The 12688-nt window shown below is 36.5% G+C and overlaps 1 protein-coding gene across 11 annotated transcripts in view; it reads right to left on the bottom strand.

The window, feature by feature from the left end:
* Positions 1–12505, bottom strand: part of LOC128183040 (mitogen-activated protein kinase kinase kinase 15-like) — a 39207-nt gene extending 26702 nt beyond the window's left edge. For 10 of the 11 annotated variants that reach the window (XM_052851860.1, XM_052851855.1, XM_052851859.1 and 7 more), the window contains exons 1-24: positions 12195–12338; positions 11920–12061; positions 9808–10030; positions 9320–9495; positions 8899–8974; positions 8631–8723; positions 7776–7882; positions 7508–7556; positions 6905–7026; positions 6570–6682; positions 6163–6322; positions 5899–5980; positions 5672–5749; positions 4950–5110; positions 4576–4671; positions 4273–4360; positions 3528–3661; positions 3274–3401; positions 2965–3068; positions 2362–2500; positions 2190–2251; positions 1679–1744; positions 1403–1503; positions 786–854 (exon numbers count right to left, since the gene is read on the bottom strand). In XM_052851860.1, the coding sequence (XP_052707820.1) occupies positions 786–854; positions 1403–1503; positions 1679–1744; positions 2190–2251; positions 2362–2500; positions 2965–3068; positions 3274–3401; positions 3528–3661; positions 4273–4360; positions 4576–4671; positions 4950–5110; positions 5672–5749; positions 5899–5980; positions 6163–6322; positions 6570–6682; positions 6905–7026; positions 7508–7556; positions 7776–7882; positions 8631–8723; positions 8899–8974; positions 9320–9495; positions 9808–10030; positions 11920–12061; positions 12195–12213 (2588 nt within the window). In that variant the 5' untranslated portion in view covers positions 12214–12338. Of the gene's footprint in view, positions 1–785; positions 855–1402; positions 1504–1678; positions 1745–2189; positions 2252–2361; positions 2501–2964; positions 3069–3273; positions 3402–3527; positions 3662–4272; positions 4361–4575; positions 4672–4949; positions 5111–5671; positions 5750–5898; positions 5981–6162; positions 6323–6569; positions 6683–6904; positions 7027–7507; positions 7557–7775; positions 7883–8630; positions 8724–8898; positions 8975–9319; positions 9496–9807; positions 10031–11919; positions 12062–12194; positions 12339–12376 lie in introns of those variants that run through there. The other variant, XM_052851851.1, reaches the window with a different exon arrangement.
* Positions 12506–12688: the final 183 nt, after the last annotated feature.

Below are 12688 nucleotides of genomic sequence, written 5' to 3' on the forward strand. Positions count from 1 at the left end.
ACCCCCCTGTATACAATTGTAAAGATTCAACACTCCTTTATGAATAAATTTTGTAAAGATCAAATTTTCTGACAAGGCACCATTCTATTCCAGTGTCTATTTAAAGAACAAAGACTTTTAATGTCAACAAATCAAAAGTCAAAATGTTATCATTAGAGAGTAAGAGTAGAACCACTCCCAATGACATAACCATTCCAGCACATTCTGATAAATTCCTCTATGACATAGTCCTTCAGATATTATGGCATAGTTCTAAAGACATTGTGACATAGTCCTTCAGGTATTATGGCATAGTTCTTAAGACATTGTGACATAGTTCTTCAGACATAATGACATAGTTCTTAAGACATTATGGCACATTCCTTCCGACATTATGACATAGTTCTTACGACACATTCCTTCAGACATTATAACATAGTTCTTACAACAAAATAAAAAATTCCTTCTGACATTGTGGCATTATTACAAATTCCTTCAGACATTATAACATAGTCCTTCAACCATAATGACATAGACTAATCATAGTCCTTTTGACATTTTGGCATCGTCCTTTATACATTTTCATAATGTCATTCAGACATCATGACATAGTCCTTCTTTTTCTTAAGATAGTCATTCAGCCATTATGTCATATTTCTTTGAAAATTAAGACATACTCTCATTGATATTTTGACATAAATTTTTAGACACTTTGACATAGCTCTACAGACACACTGATATACATGTACTTACTCTACAATAAAAGGATGCTTATACAGACACCACAGACACACTGACATACTTACTCTACAATAAAAGGATGCTTCAGCAGATCCTCGGCTCGAGCTCTTAGTTCTGGTTTTGGTTCAAAGGTCCTAAAATAACATGGTACATGTAAATTACACATGATTGTAATTAACACACACTACATGTAAATAACACATGATTGTAATTAATAACACATGGTACATGTAAATAACACATGGTACATGATTGTAATTAACACACACTACATGTAAATAACACATGGTACATGATTGTAATTAACACACACTACATGTAAATAACACATGGTACATGATTGTAATTAACACACACTACATGTAAATAACACACAGTACATGTATATACATATGGTACATTCATTTAACACAATACATGCAAATAAAGCTGTACAGGTAAAAAGCATGGTAATTTTAATTAACGTATAGTAAATGTTCATAACACACAGTACATGTAATTGTGGCGTGGAACATGCGTATGGTTCTTGAAAATAACAAACAATACTGTAAATAACACACAGAGAAAGTAAATAAAACACATATAATGCTGTTACAACACAGTAAATGATCACAAAATTGGTTATTTTTACTCAAAACTTGACAATAGCAGACATCCAGCCATACAATGAACAGATGCTTACTTGAGCAGGAAGTCTTTGGCGTTCTCCGACATGGTGTCAGGAATTTCTGGATGCATTTTGTAGAAGCCGACTTTGAACATGGCCGCTTCTGGACTGCCCAGCTGTAAAGACAATCAACCCAGGTACTTATAGCCATTGATTAACTCCACAATACTATTTATCACATATGTGTATTCATTTGATAATCAATAAGGAAGATGAATAATGATTCAGATGTACACATGGATTCATACAGATTCCACAAGTATCTGTTCAGGGTGTGAGTACATGACCTACCTCTATGAACGGTAGCTTCCCCGTGGCCATTTCTATCACAGTACAGCCCAGCGACCAAATGTCTGCCTACAAATATCAAAATAAAACAGTTAGCACTCAAATAACATTCTGTGTAAATGTCTGTTAATGGGGAAAGAAATAACCTCAGCATTTATTGTATATTCTGTATATGTATATTCTGTATCTTTTTTTGACGAGATCAAAGAGATGCAATTGCCATTATTCTCTAATATACCACAAACATCATCATTCAGTAAATTATCAGATAAGAAATACCCCTTAGCCTCGCACTACTCTTGAAAATATGACCTCAGAACGTAAAGTTTTAAAACCATGTGAATTTTATGCCTAAAATGTTAACTTAAAAGTACCATCACAGTACATCAAACCCCTTCATGCACAATAGCTGGCCCCAGTTATAGCAAACAATTTCCTAATACATTTGATGTCGACACGTATCAACGTTTCAATCTATACACTTCTCATAAAACACAGGTTTACATGTACATACCGGTGGTCCGTAACCACGGAGACCTTTGTCTATCACCTCAGGAGCCATGTACTGTATCGTACCTGTAACAAATTCAACAAGTAAAATCATAGACAAGTCCCTTATTTACTTCTTATATCAAATTCAAACTCAATATTTCTGGAATCCACCTTAAGCAATAAGCAGTACTTACCAGCAAACGTCTCGGCGCAGGGGTTGATTCCGGAGAGTCGCTTGGACGTACCAAAGTCTGAGATCTTCAGGAGGCCGCTGTACGTGTTTACCAAGACGTTATCTCCCTTGATGTCGCGGTGTACAATCTTATTGTCATGCTACAACCACAAAATAACCAACAACTTAGGACCGTGTATCATAGAACTTAGTACATGTTAAACTCCAAAACATTTTAAAAAAACACATTAGTATACTTTACATTCCTGAAGACATAGTGAAACATGTGATAAAAAGAATCTCTCATGATTTGCGATGGTATATGAATTTTATCCAAATCGTTGGATCGCCAAGGCTCTGGGATAGAAAACACACAACTAGTTGGACAAAAATCATATACCATCGCAATCATGAAAGATCCTATATATATTTTTATAATATAAAAATGATTATTTTATTTCTTTTCTACTAGATAACTGTTTTGTAATTCAGGTTATGATAAGAATTAAAGATTTTACAGATGGTTGTAATGGTGACAGATATTATAACACCCTGTATATCTACTGGTTATTCAGTATATGGTATGTCTATACAGTATCAGATATAAAGAACTTGGTTTATTCACCAGGTACTTGAGGCCCTCCAGGATCTGCTTGCTGTAGTAAGCTATCGTAGTTTCATTATCCTTCAGGGGGCCCCACTTGGACAGCAACAAAGCTGACAGGCTTCCTAAATACAGAAGGTTACGGCTGATGATTAATCACACACCGGCCAAAAGATCACTGGATGTTTACACACAAATGCTTCATCATGTGAAATCATATTATCACCCAGTATAATTTCTGTCACAGATATCCATGACAATGACATTCACTTCTTTCAAACTTGTCAACAGAATGACCCTTGATCCTCATTGACCTTTGACCTTACTGACCTCCTGGCACTTGTTCCATGACGATCTTGAAGTAGCCGTCCTCGCTGAGAGAGCCCAGGTATTTGACGATGTTTCTGTGACTGAGTCGACTGTGCAGCTTGATTTCTTCATGAAGAGGCTGCACTTCCCTAATTTTGAAAATTGGGCAAATTCGAGGGTAAGACATGTTAAAGTCAAAGTAAAAGAATGAAGACATACATTGTACAATGTATTTATCACCACTTTGAAAGCATTATGAAGTCATAAGCCCATACTGTGTGTTTTTCTCTGGGATTTCCTTGACGGCGATCCTGACTTGTGTTTTAGTGTCACGGGCTGCGTACACCGTACCGAACGTGCCCCGCCCCAACACCACGCGCTGGTTCTTCTCGTCCAGTTCATATTGGTACTAAAAATAGACACAAACAGTTAAAAATGGAATCTTCAACTCATACAGGTAGTTTAAATAGACACAAACAGTTAACGATGGAATCGCCAACTAATACAGGTACTATAAATCGACACAAATAGTTAACAGTGGAATCTCCAACTAATACAGGTACTATAGACACAGATAGTCAAGAGTGGAATCTCCGACCAATACAGGTACTAAAAGATACTAGACACAAACAGATAACAGTGGAATCTCCAATACTGGTAGTATAAATAGACACAAACAGTTAACTGTGGAATCTACGACTAATATATGTACTATAGTCCAGACTACTCTGTCAGCATAATATATGTTCAACATGGACTCACTACAATGGAATGTTATTCACAGGGGTTTCCATGGATAATTAAAAAGTTCCTGTTACAGGACTCATCTTCAATAAAATATCTGTTTTGTTCTACAATTTTTTTCCCCAAAATAATTTAAAATAAGTTTTTGCCTGAATTTCAACTTTCTCGATGCATTTTTAACTATAATAAATTTCCCAAAATAAAAAACTTAAGACTTGTGTTAAAAATCATTATAATAGATGAGTGTCTCAGATTGGTTCATGAGTTGTCCCATACCTCTATCGAGTCATACTCGTCCACGGACTCGTCAAAGACCTGACTGTCCGCCTGGTCCTTTATCATGTCAGACACCGTCTTATAGAACCTGAAAAACAGAGTTGTTATAAGATCAATGAAGGACATAGGTCGCATCCTTACAAGGTCAGCCTCTACAAATGGAGGCCTCGTCATACCTACTTTCTGTTTTCACAATTAAACTCCATCATTGACCCTCATAAGAGAAAAAGTTTAAATACCATTTTGGGAAGTCTAGGTAAAAATCTGGTAGAATACAAGGATAATCCTGGCTGTCACACTTACTGTCTTCTCTGTAGTTCTGAGGAAAAGTAGATGTGGAAATCGTCCGAGTTTTCCTGGACATACAGAAACACGGCGCGGCAGTCTCTTCTATATAAACTGAAAGAGAAAGGGAGTGGGGTTTTTAAAATCTGAACAACAGACAGAGGAGAGACAGATGGTCACTCTCAACCAAAAATATCACATATTTCTATATCTTGCAAAATCTTAATCAAAAACACAGAATAGGTATGATGAAGTGCATAAATACATGTATCAAAACCTCCCCATCTGATTTCCCTATGACAATTCAATACACACAATAATTTATCTGGGGATGGGTGATACTAAGATATTATTCCCGACTCCTTCGATGGCAATGGCGGGGATATCATTACCTGACTCCTTTGATGGTGGTGGCGGGGAACGTCCACTCATGGTCCTTACAACAGTCAGACTCGGGGTAATCGTGCCACAGCCGGACTTCCTTCGTTTCCTCGTCCCAGTTTATTTGGACGTAGCTCGGCATCAACACCTTGGTCGGCTCCTGTACCAACACCTGTAATTCAATTATTAATTTATCACTGATGAAAGTTACAAAATAGATATATCATTCAATATATCATAAGAATTTATTCTTGAATAAATGGCAATTTGGATACAAGTATCATCTGACTTTACACTGTAGATACCTAATTAAATGCGAGGAATTCATTTCCGCGTAAAATCACGAGTAGCAACTCTCGCGGATTTTAAAATCTCGCTGCCTTGTATTTTTCAGACAGTTTTGAACTATAGGAAATTTTAACCAAAAAAATGCTGATTGCGATTTTATATTCTTGCGATTTGATACAAAATACGCGGAATTAAGTACTCGGTCGCGTAATATAAGGAATTTACAGTAATTCAAGGACAAAAATTAATTCTGAACAGAGCAAGAATTATCCTTTTAAAAAATGTAGTAAAACTACAAAGAGTAAAAATTATAACAACATATGTGCTTTATGTAGATATATTAGATATACATGTAGACATGTGTGTTGATCTACATATAGACATAGATGTACACTTATAAATTCTTTAGGACCACGGTCAATACTAATAGATATGGCTGACTTACAGGGAAGGAGCTGCTGGTTAGCTCCTTGGGGTCCGTCTTACAGGCCTCGGCGAAAAACTCCATCCAGAAATTAAACAGCTGAAAACAGACCAGAAATGCCACTAGATCAAATTAACAACTAAAGACAATAAAGCCACTTAATCAATGTAGTACAAGTCAAAATGCAAAATCAATGTCTTTAAAATCTCTTTTATTGCTAGGCATAAATCCTTTTTGTTTTAACCTACCTGGAGCTCTTTGGAATAGCTAGGTGTTTTCTTCTTGAACCTCATGATTAACGCAATGTTACCCACAGTAGACTTGAGGTACCTGTGAATTGATCGACAGATAACAACATTTATTTGATATCAAGTGTGTAACTTAGGAAACTTCTTATTACACAAGGCTGGCCTTTGAAGTGTTAAACTCTGAGGATCAAATTGAGAATAAAAAAGAAAATAAGATCAGGTGTGAACCAGTTTTCTGTGGAGGACTAGTTTGCCGATACTGACCAGTTTGGGGGTTCCAGTCTAAACATGCACTCTGCTGCCTGCACGGCCTTCCCATAATCCTGTGCCAGCACAGAGATCTCGAAAAACGTGGCGACGTCCCAGTAATCCTGCAGGGATGTCAAACTTCCTTTCTTCCCGATCAAATTGTTCAGTACCAGACCTGACAGTGAGAGAAATCTTAATGATGAATGAACATATGTCAAACAGGGCAGCTGCACAAAATATCCTTACAAAGACATTACTTTATAAAAAGCAAGTGCAACCAAAAGCTGCAGGAGAAAACAGTAATTCATTGGTCATTCTGTATTTTAAGCAACACATGTATGTGAATCAATTTGAAAGTAATTTTTTCTATTTAATTTAATCTCATTTATTTTTATTTAATTATAAGATATCAATTGTCTCACCAATTCTCTGAAGCTCGGAACAGGAAGCAAAATCTTTGCCTGAGATAACTAAGAGTGTCGCTAGATTGATTCCTGCATACTCGTTGGGCTGTCTGTCAAAACCCTTCCTATACCTGCAACAGAGGTTATTCTAACTCAATTAACCTTCAATCATGTTTAGAGTATATAATTTATCATTAGATTGAGGTTACTTGATTTTTAAGAATTTTAAATATTGTGGCATGGGGAAAGGATTAAATTCAACATCATGTCATTTCAAGGCAATTCTAAACGTCAAATGTTAGAGCTGTAGAAGTGAATCAGACTACGTCTATAAGACAGTATCTAGTACTGACCACTGTACAGCATTGTCCAGCATTGACCGGTCCGTGTAGTCCGAGTCTATGTACAGGTCCTTGTAGATACGCCCACACAGACACAGCATGTCCGGGCTAGGGTTCTCCGTCTGACGAATCGCCTACAAGGAGAGAATAACGGATTAGTGGTACACTTAGTCTGGCAAACATCAAAGATTACAGAAAAGACATCAGGGTATATCTCTCACAGACATCTCTCATAATGCCAATTAATTACACATTACTTCAATCACAGGATAATGTGAACTCATTAAATGGATCTGAAAATATTTAGAGGAATCGCTATTGAAATTGATTTGTTTCTGAGAATGTGACTGTTTTATTTAATGTGTTCAACTTGATAATAGTGGCCTAGGTAACAGATTTTCCCATGATCTATTAGGGGACTTGATTTATTTTTCAACCCTTTAAGTGTATTTTCTATATTCTGACGTTAGAACATGAAAATCAAATGCAATATAATAGAGCATGTATTTCCTACATGTCATTCTAAAATTTCATCTTTAGAGCTCTCCTAGTTTACAATTCAATTTGTATATCTGACCAGAAAAGAGATATATCACCTTTGACCTTTGACCTTACCTCTAAGATGACCTTGAGAGCCTTGCTTCTGTCTCTATCTCTATTTCTCCTGCAAATTATAGTTACTACATAATCAACAGACATAACAACTTGCATCATTAATCTGGTACATGGTCAACAGCCATTAATAATATGTGGGTAATGCTAGGTTACCTTCAGACTGGTAGTTACAATAAGATAAGTTTTACCACATGTCTAATGCAGAATATGTCACACAAAACTGACCTGTTTGGACCGAATGTGTAATGGTACATCACAGAGAACTTACCTGTTTAGAGCGAATGCGTAATAGTACATCACACAGAACTGTCCAGTGATCTTGTTTTGAGGAATTTGCTCTAGGTCCTCTACAAGCTTCACCATGGCATCATAATTCTGAAGCAGAATAACAAAAGTTAAAAATTCCTTCAGAATCCATACAAGTTAATCCAAGAAATTAAACTGCTCACATATATTGATCTACAAATCTTGATTCAATGATATTGATCTACAGATATTGATCTATGTGTATGGATATTGGTCTACAGATATTGGTTTCGAGATATTGATCTACAGATAATGGATTATGGATAATGATTTTGAGATATTGATCTACAGATCTTGATCTACGGATATTGATCTACAGATATTGATCTACAGATATTGATCTACAGATAATGGTCTATGGATATTGATCTACAGATATTGATCTACAGTTATTAATCTACAGATATTGGTCTACGGATATTGATATTGATCTACAGATATTAATCTACAGATATTGGTCTACGGATATTGATATTGATCTACAGATATTAATCTACAGATATTGGTCTACGGATATTGATTTAGAGATATTGATCTACAGATATTAATCTACAGATATTGGTCTAAGGATATTGGTCTACGGATATTGATTTAGAGATATTGATCTACAGATATTGGTCTACGAATATTGATTTAGAGATATTGATCTACAGATATTAATCTACAGATATTGGTCTACGGATATTGATTTAGATATATTGATCTACAGATATTGGTCTACAGATATTGATTTAGAGATGTTGATCTATAGATATTGATCTACAGATATTGATTTTCAAATATTGATTTACAGATATTGATCCAAGCTTCCACTGACCTGTGTCTCCCTCAGAGAAATGAGCATATTCATCACCACCTCCACACACAACAGTTGGGGGTCGTCCAGCCGCGTCCTCATGGCCTCCAATACCTGGAGGTCAAGGTCAAATGATATGAAATGAGGTGAAGGTTAAAGATCTCCATTAATCTTAACTAACAGGATATACAAATGACATACATTGAATTTCCCGGGAGTTTTACTGCTTCCTGTATGACTGAGATATACACAGGACCTGTTAATATTTATACTTGTATATATTGCCTACCTTGACTAGTTCCTCTCCCTTGTACTGGTCCCTGGCCTTGCGTAAGTCATTGAGGAACCTCTCCTTTATATGAACCCTGTCAGTGAACATACAATGCCTCATATGTCTCTTTTACAAATAAATGCAATGTCTCGCATACATTACATACAATATCTATTCTTTAAAAAAAAAATTGGCATATACTGTAAACCAACTTTTATCCGAGACGACATCATCTTGCGATTTACTGAACATTAACTAATTTGCGACAATTAATTTTTGCAAGTAAACTTAATTTTGACCATACAACAAGGACTGGTTTGCGGCAACAAATTTTTGTCGCAATTCTCGCAAAATTTTCTCACTTGCAAATAAAAAGTGTTTGCTGTATTCTTTAATATCACTAACAGGGCTTCAATAATGGTAATTTTCCCCTACTTACGTATTTTCCTTCTCCATTTCACTGAGCTTCTTTTTGAGCTGTACAAACAGGGACTGCTGTCCTTTCTCTGGGTGGACACAGCAGTTCTGGGGGAGGGTGGAGTTCTCCACCACCACACACGTCTTATTGTTGTCGACCAAGTACGGGAAAAACAGCACATTGTTACCACAGGACAGCTGGAGGTCAAATACAGACAGGGCAATCATACAGGGGGATATACATAACAACTGATTTTATATAGCAGAAATACACTGTTTCACCAAATATACAATACATTCAGTTTATGAACACCTCTAATGGACAAAGACATAACAAGGGTACAAGGTTAAGGCACATGACCCAAAATTCAAGGAGGAACAGGAAATTAGGACCCTTTGGGGGTTGGGGGAATGAAAGACACTATTGAAGAAGGGGATAATAACTAGTTGTGAGGTGGGAGAAGTGATACTTCCAAGTGGATGAGACCTTGGGGGAAGGGAGCTACTTACCCTGAGTGCCAGAGACTGTTCAGGATCAACATCATAATGGAGTACAATATTGAATTTCATCTCCATGCTCTGCCGGACCCCGATGTGATAGAACAGGGCCGACTGCTGGACGGGGATACTCATGTCCACGATGACCACGTCCGCATTGTAAAATAGGTCCAGGACAGAGGTCTCTCCAAAGTCCAGCTTCTCAAACTGGACATTCTCAAGCTCCGCCTCCAAGCTTGTAAAACAAACAACATCATATCAACATATGATTTATAACTCAGAGTCACAGAACATCAGATCAACACATAACTTTTACAACAGGGCTGGCTAGTGGTGGCCATTTTGTTTTTGTTGCTATGTACATGTATACATCTTTGTTACACAACAAGATCTGTATAATAATACAAGAAAATGTTCAATGGACAAAAATATCATACATAAGAGTATAACACGTGTAAGGCATATTTGATGTGGAACTTGTTTGACCACCCAGCTTCCTTAGAGACACACTTTTGCTGATTCAATATAAATATTCCAAACTATGTATTATATGCATGGACCTTATTGACATATCAAAATATTAGCAAAATTCACCGACAACCTTCTCTTGAATGCAACAACTTGGATATCAACACAAGTTTTAACGAAATAATGACTAGCTTCTTGCCTGCAGAATTTAATAGGCATAGAATAATACTCAATTGTTTGCAAATAAACTCTCAGGCATATGGTATGTCTGTGGCAATTTGTCATAATATTTATGCTACACAAAAAAGACATTTTCCAGCGAGATTTCAGAGAGTCAAGGTGAGGGAGAGTTAAGTGTGTATTACCATCACTGCCTCCATACTACAGGACCTCCATACTACAGGACCTTCACTATTTTAATTGTTTAGATTTTACGTTGGGTTAGTTTTACGTGTTGGGTTTACCATCACTGCCTCCATACTACAGGACCTTTACTATTTTAATTGTTTAGATTTTACGTTGGGTTAGAGTTGACTGCAGCATTTGGCAGCAAATAAAAGACCTCCCGGATTTTAAGATATCGGTGAGTTAATGATGTCCGGGTTTTCCACAAAGTATTGTTTGGCAGGCATATGGTCATTGATTGGATCTGTCTGAATACTACAGATATAACTGAACAACGAACCAAGGTTAAATACAGGGATCTGATGATTGGTCTTTAATGTAATATGTCTGCTTATTGATTTTTACCCAAGGTTAGTTTTATTTATAATGGGAAAGATTCCATTACTGGCTCAGATTGTTAATTGATTGATGCAGGTTCAGTTTAGAAATCTCCCAGATTACACTATATCACAATGTAATTCACTGCGCTATACTGTAACACACTACATAATAATGCAATACACTACATTACAATGTAACACATTAAATTACTATGTAACACATAAATTAAAATGTAATACACTTATATAAGTTCGTAACACACTAATTTATAGTGTTTAATAGCTTACCTCTGACACACATACACAACTATAGCTTACCTCCAACACACATAGACAACTAAAGCTAACCTTTGACTTACATAGACAACTAAAGCTAACCTCTGACACATATAGACAACTACAGCTTACATTTGACACACTTTCTGAATGACACACATAAACAACTATAGCTTACCTTCGACATACATAGACAACTAAAGCTTACCTCTGACACACATAGACAACAAAAGCTTACCTCTGACACACATAGACAACAAAAGCTAACCTCTGACACATATAGACAACTATAGCTTACATTTGACACACTTTCTAAATGACACACATAAACAACTATAGCTTACCTTCGACATACATAGACAACTAAAGCTAACCTTTGACATACATAGACAACTAAAGCTTACCTCTGACACACATAGACAACTATAGCTTACCTCTGACACACATAGACAACTATAGCTTACCTCTGACACACATAGACAACTATAGCTTAACTCTGACACACTTTCTGAATGACACACATAAACAACTACAGCTTACCTTCGACATACATAGACAACTAAAGCTTACCTCCAACACACATAGACAACTATAGCTTACATGTACCTCCCACACACTTTCTGGATGACACACACAGACAGGTTCTATAGCTCACCTCCGACACACTTTCTGGATGACACACAGTGCCAGCTGACGGGATTCTTGTAGGGTCCCTGAGGCTGTGGTGGATACCTTGGGCTCCCCACCTTGTGATGACACTCTACCCCAACTGTCCACTATAGACACCACCTTCATGTCTGGTAAATACAGAAAAAGGTAAAAACAGCTGTCACAGAGTCCTAATTAATGCATCATCACAAACAACAACATCAAACACAACATCAAAGGTATCACTGGCTTAGAGTCGTTTATTTTACAATTAAAATCTACCTTTCTTTGGTTTCGACATTTTCAGTAACAGAAAAGCAGCGCTTTATGACACACAGACATGCGTTTTAGCCTCGCCTGATGGCCTGAGGCATACGACGAGCATGCACACCTCAACTATTTCGACTATTTTCCAAGCATTCTTCCTGCTTATCGAAAACAAAACAAAGTGCGTCATTTCCTACCTGTTGGATTCCTATCTGCATATGTAAAACTGTCGTATCCATTTTTGGAATTCACTTACGGGTACCTACAATATAATAATTCAAAACAATTCCCACAATGACCTCCTTTTTTGGATGATGTGAGGTGAAGGTCAAGGTTGGTATTGAAGTTTCGGGTTTTTACGCTAAAAGATATCGATGAGTACCGAAGTCATAAACTGATCATTTGAACAATTCTATTTTTTTTTTATCTTTTGCTATTCAAAGAATGCTATTCGAAGCAAAACATCTTGTCTTATATTTTTTAAAATGATATTTGTAAAAATTAATTTA

Source organism: Crassostrea angulata, chromosome 5, assembly GCF_025612915.1.
Source record: "Crassostrea angulata isolate pt1a10 chromosome 5, ASM2561291v2, whole genome shotgun sequence".
Lineage (NCBI taxonomy): Eukaryota > Metazoa > Mollusca > Bivalvia > Ostreida > Ostreidae > Magallana > Magallana angulata.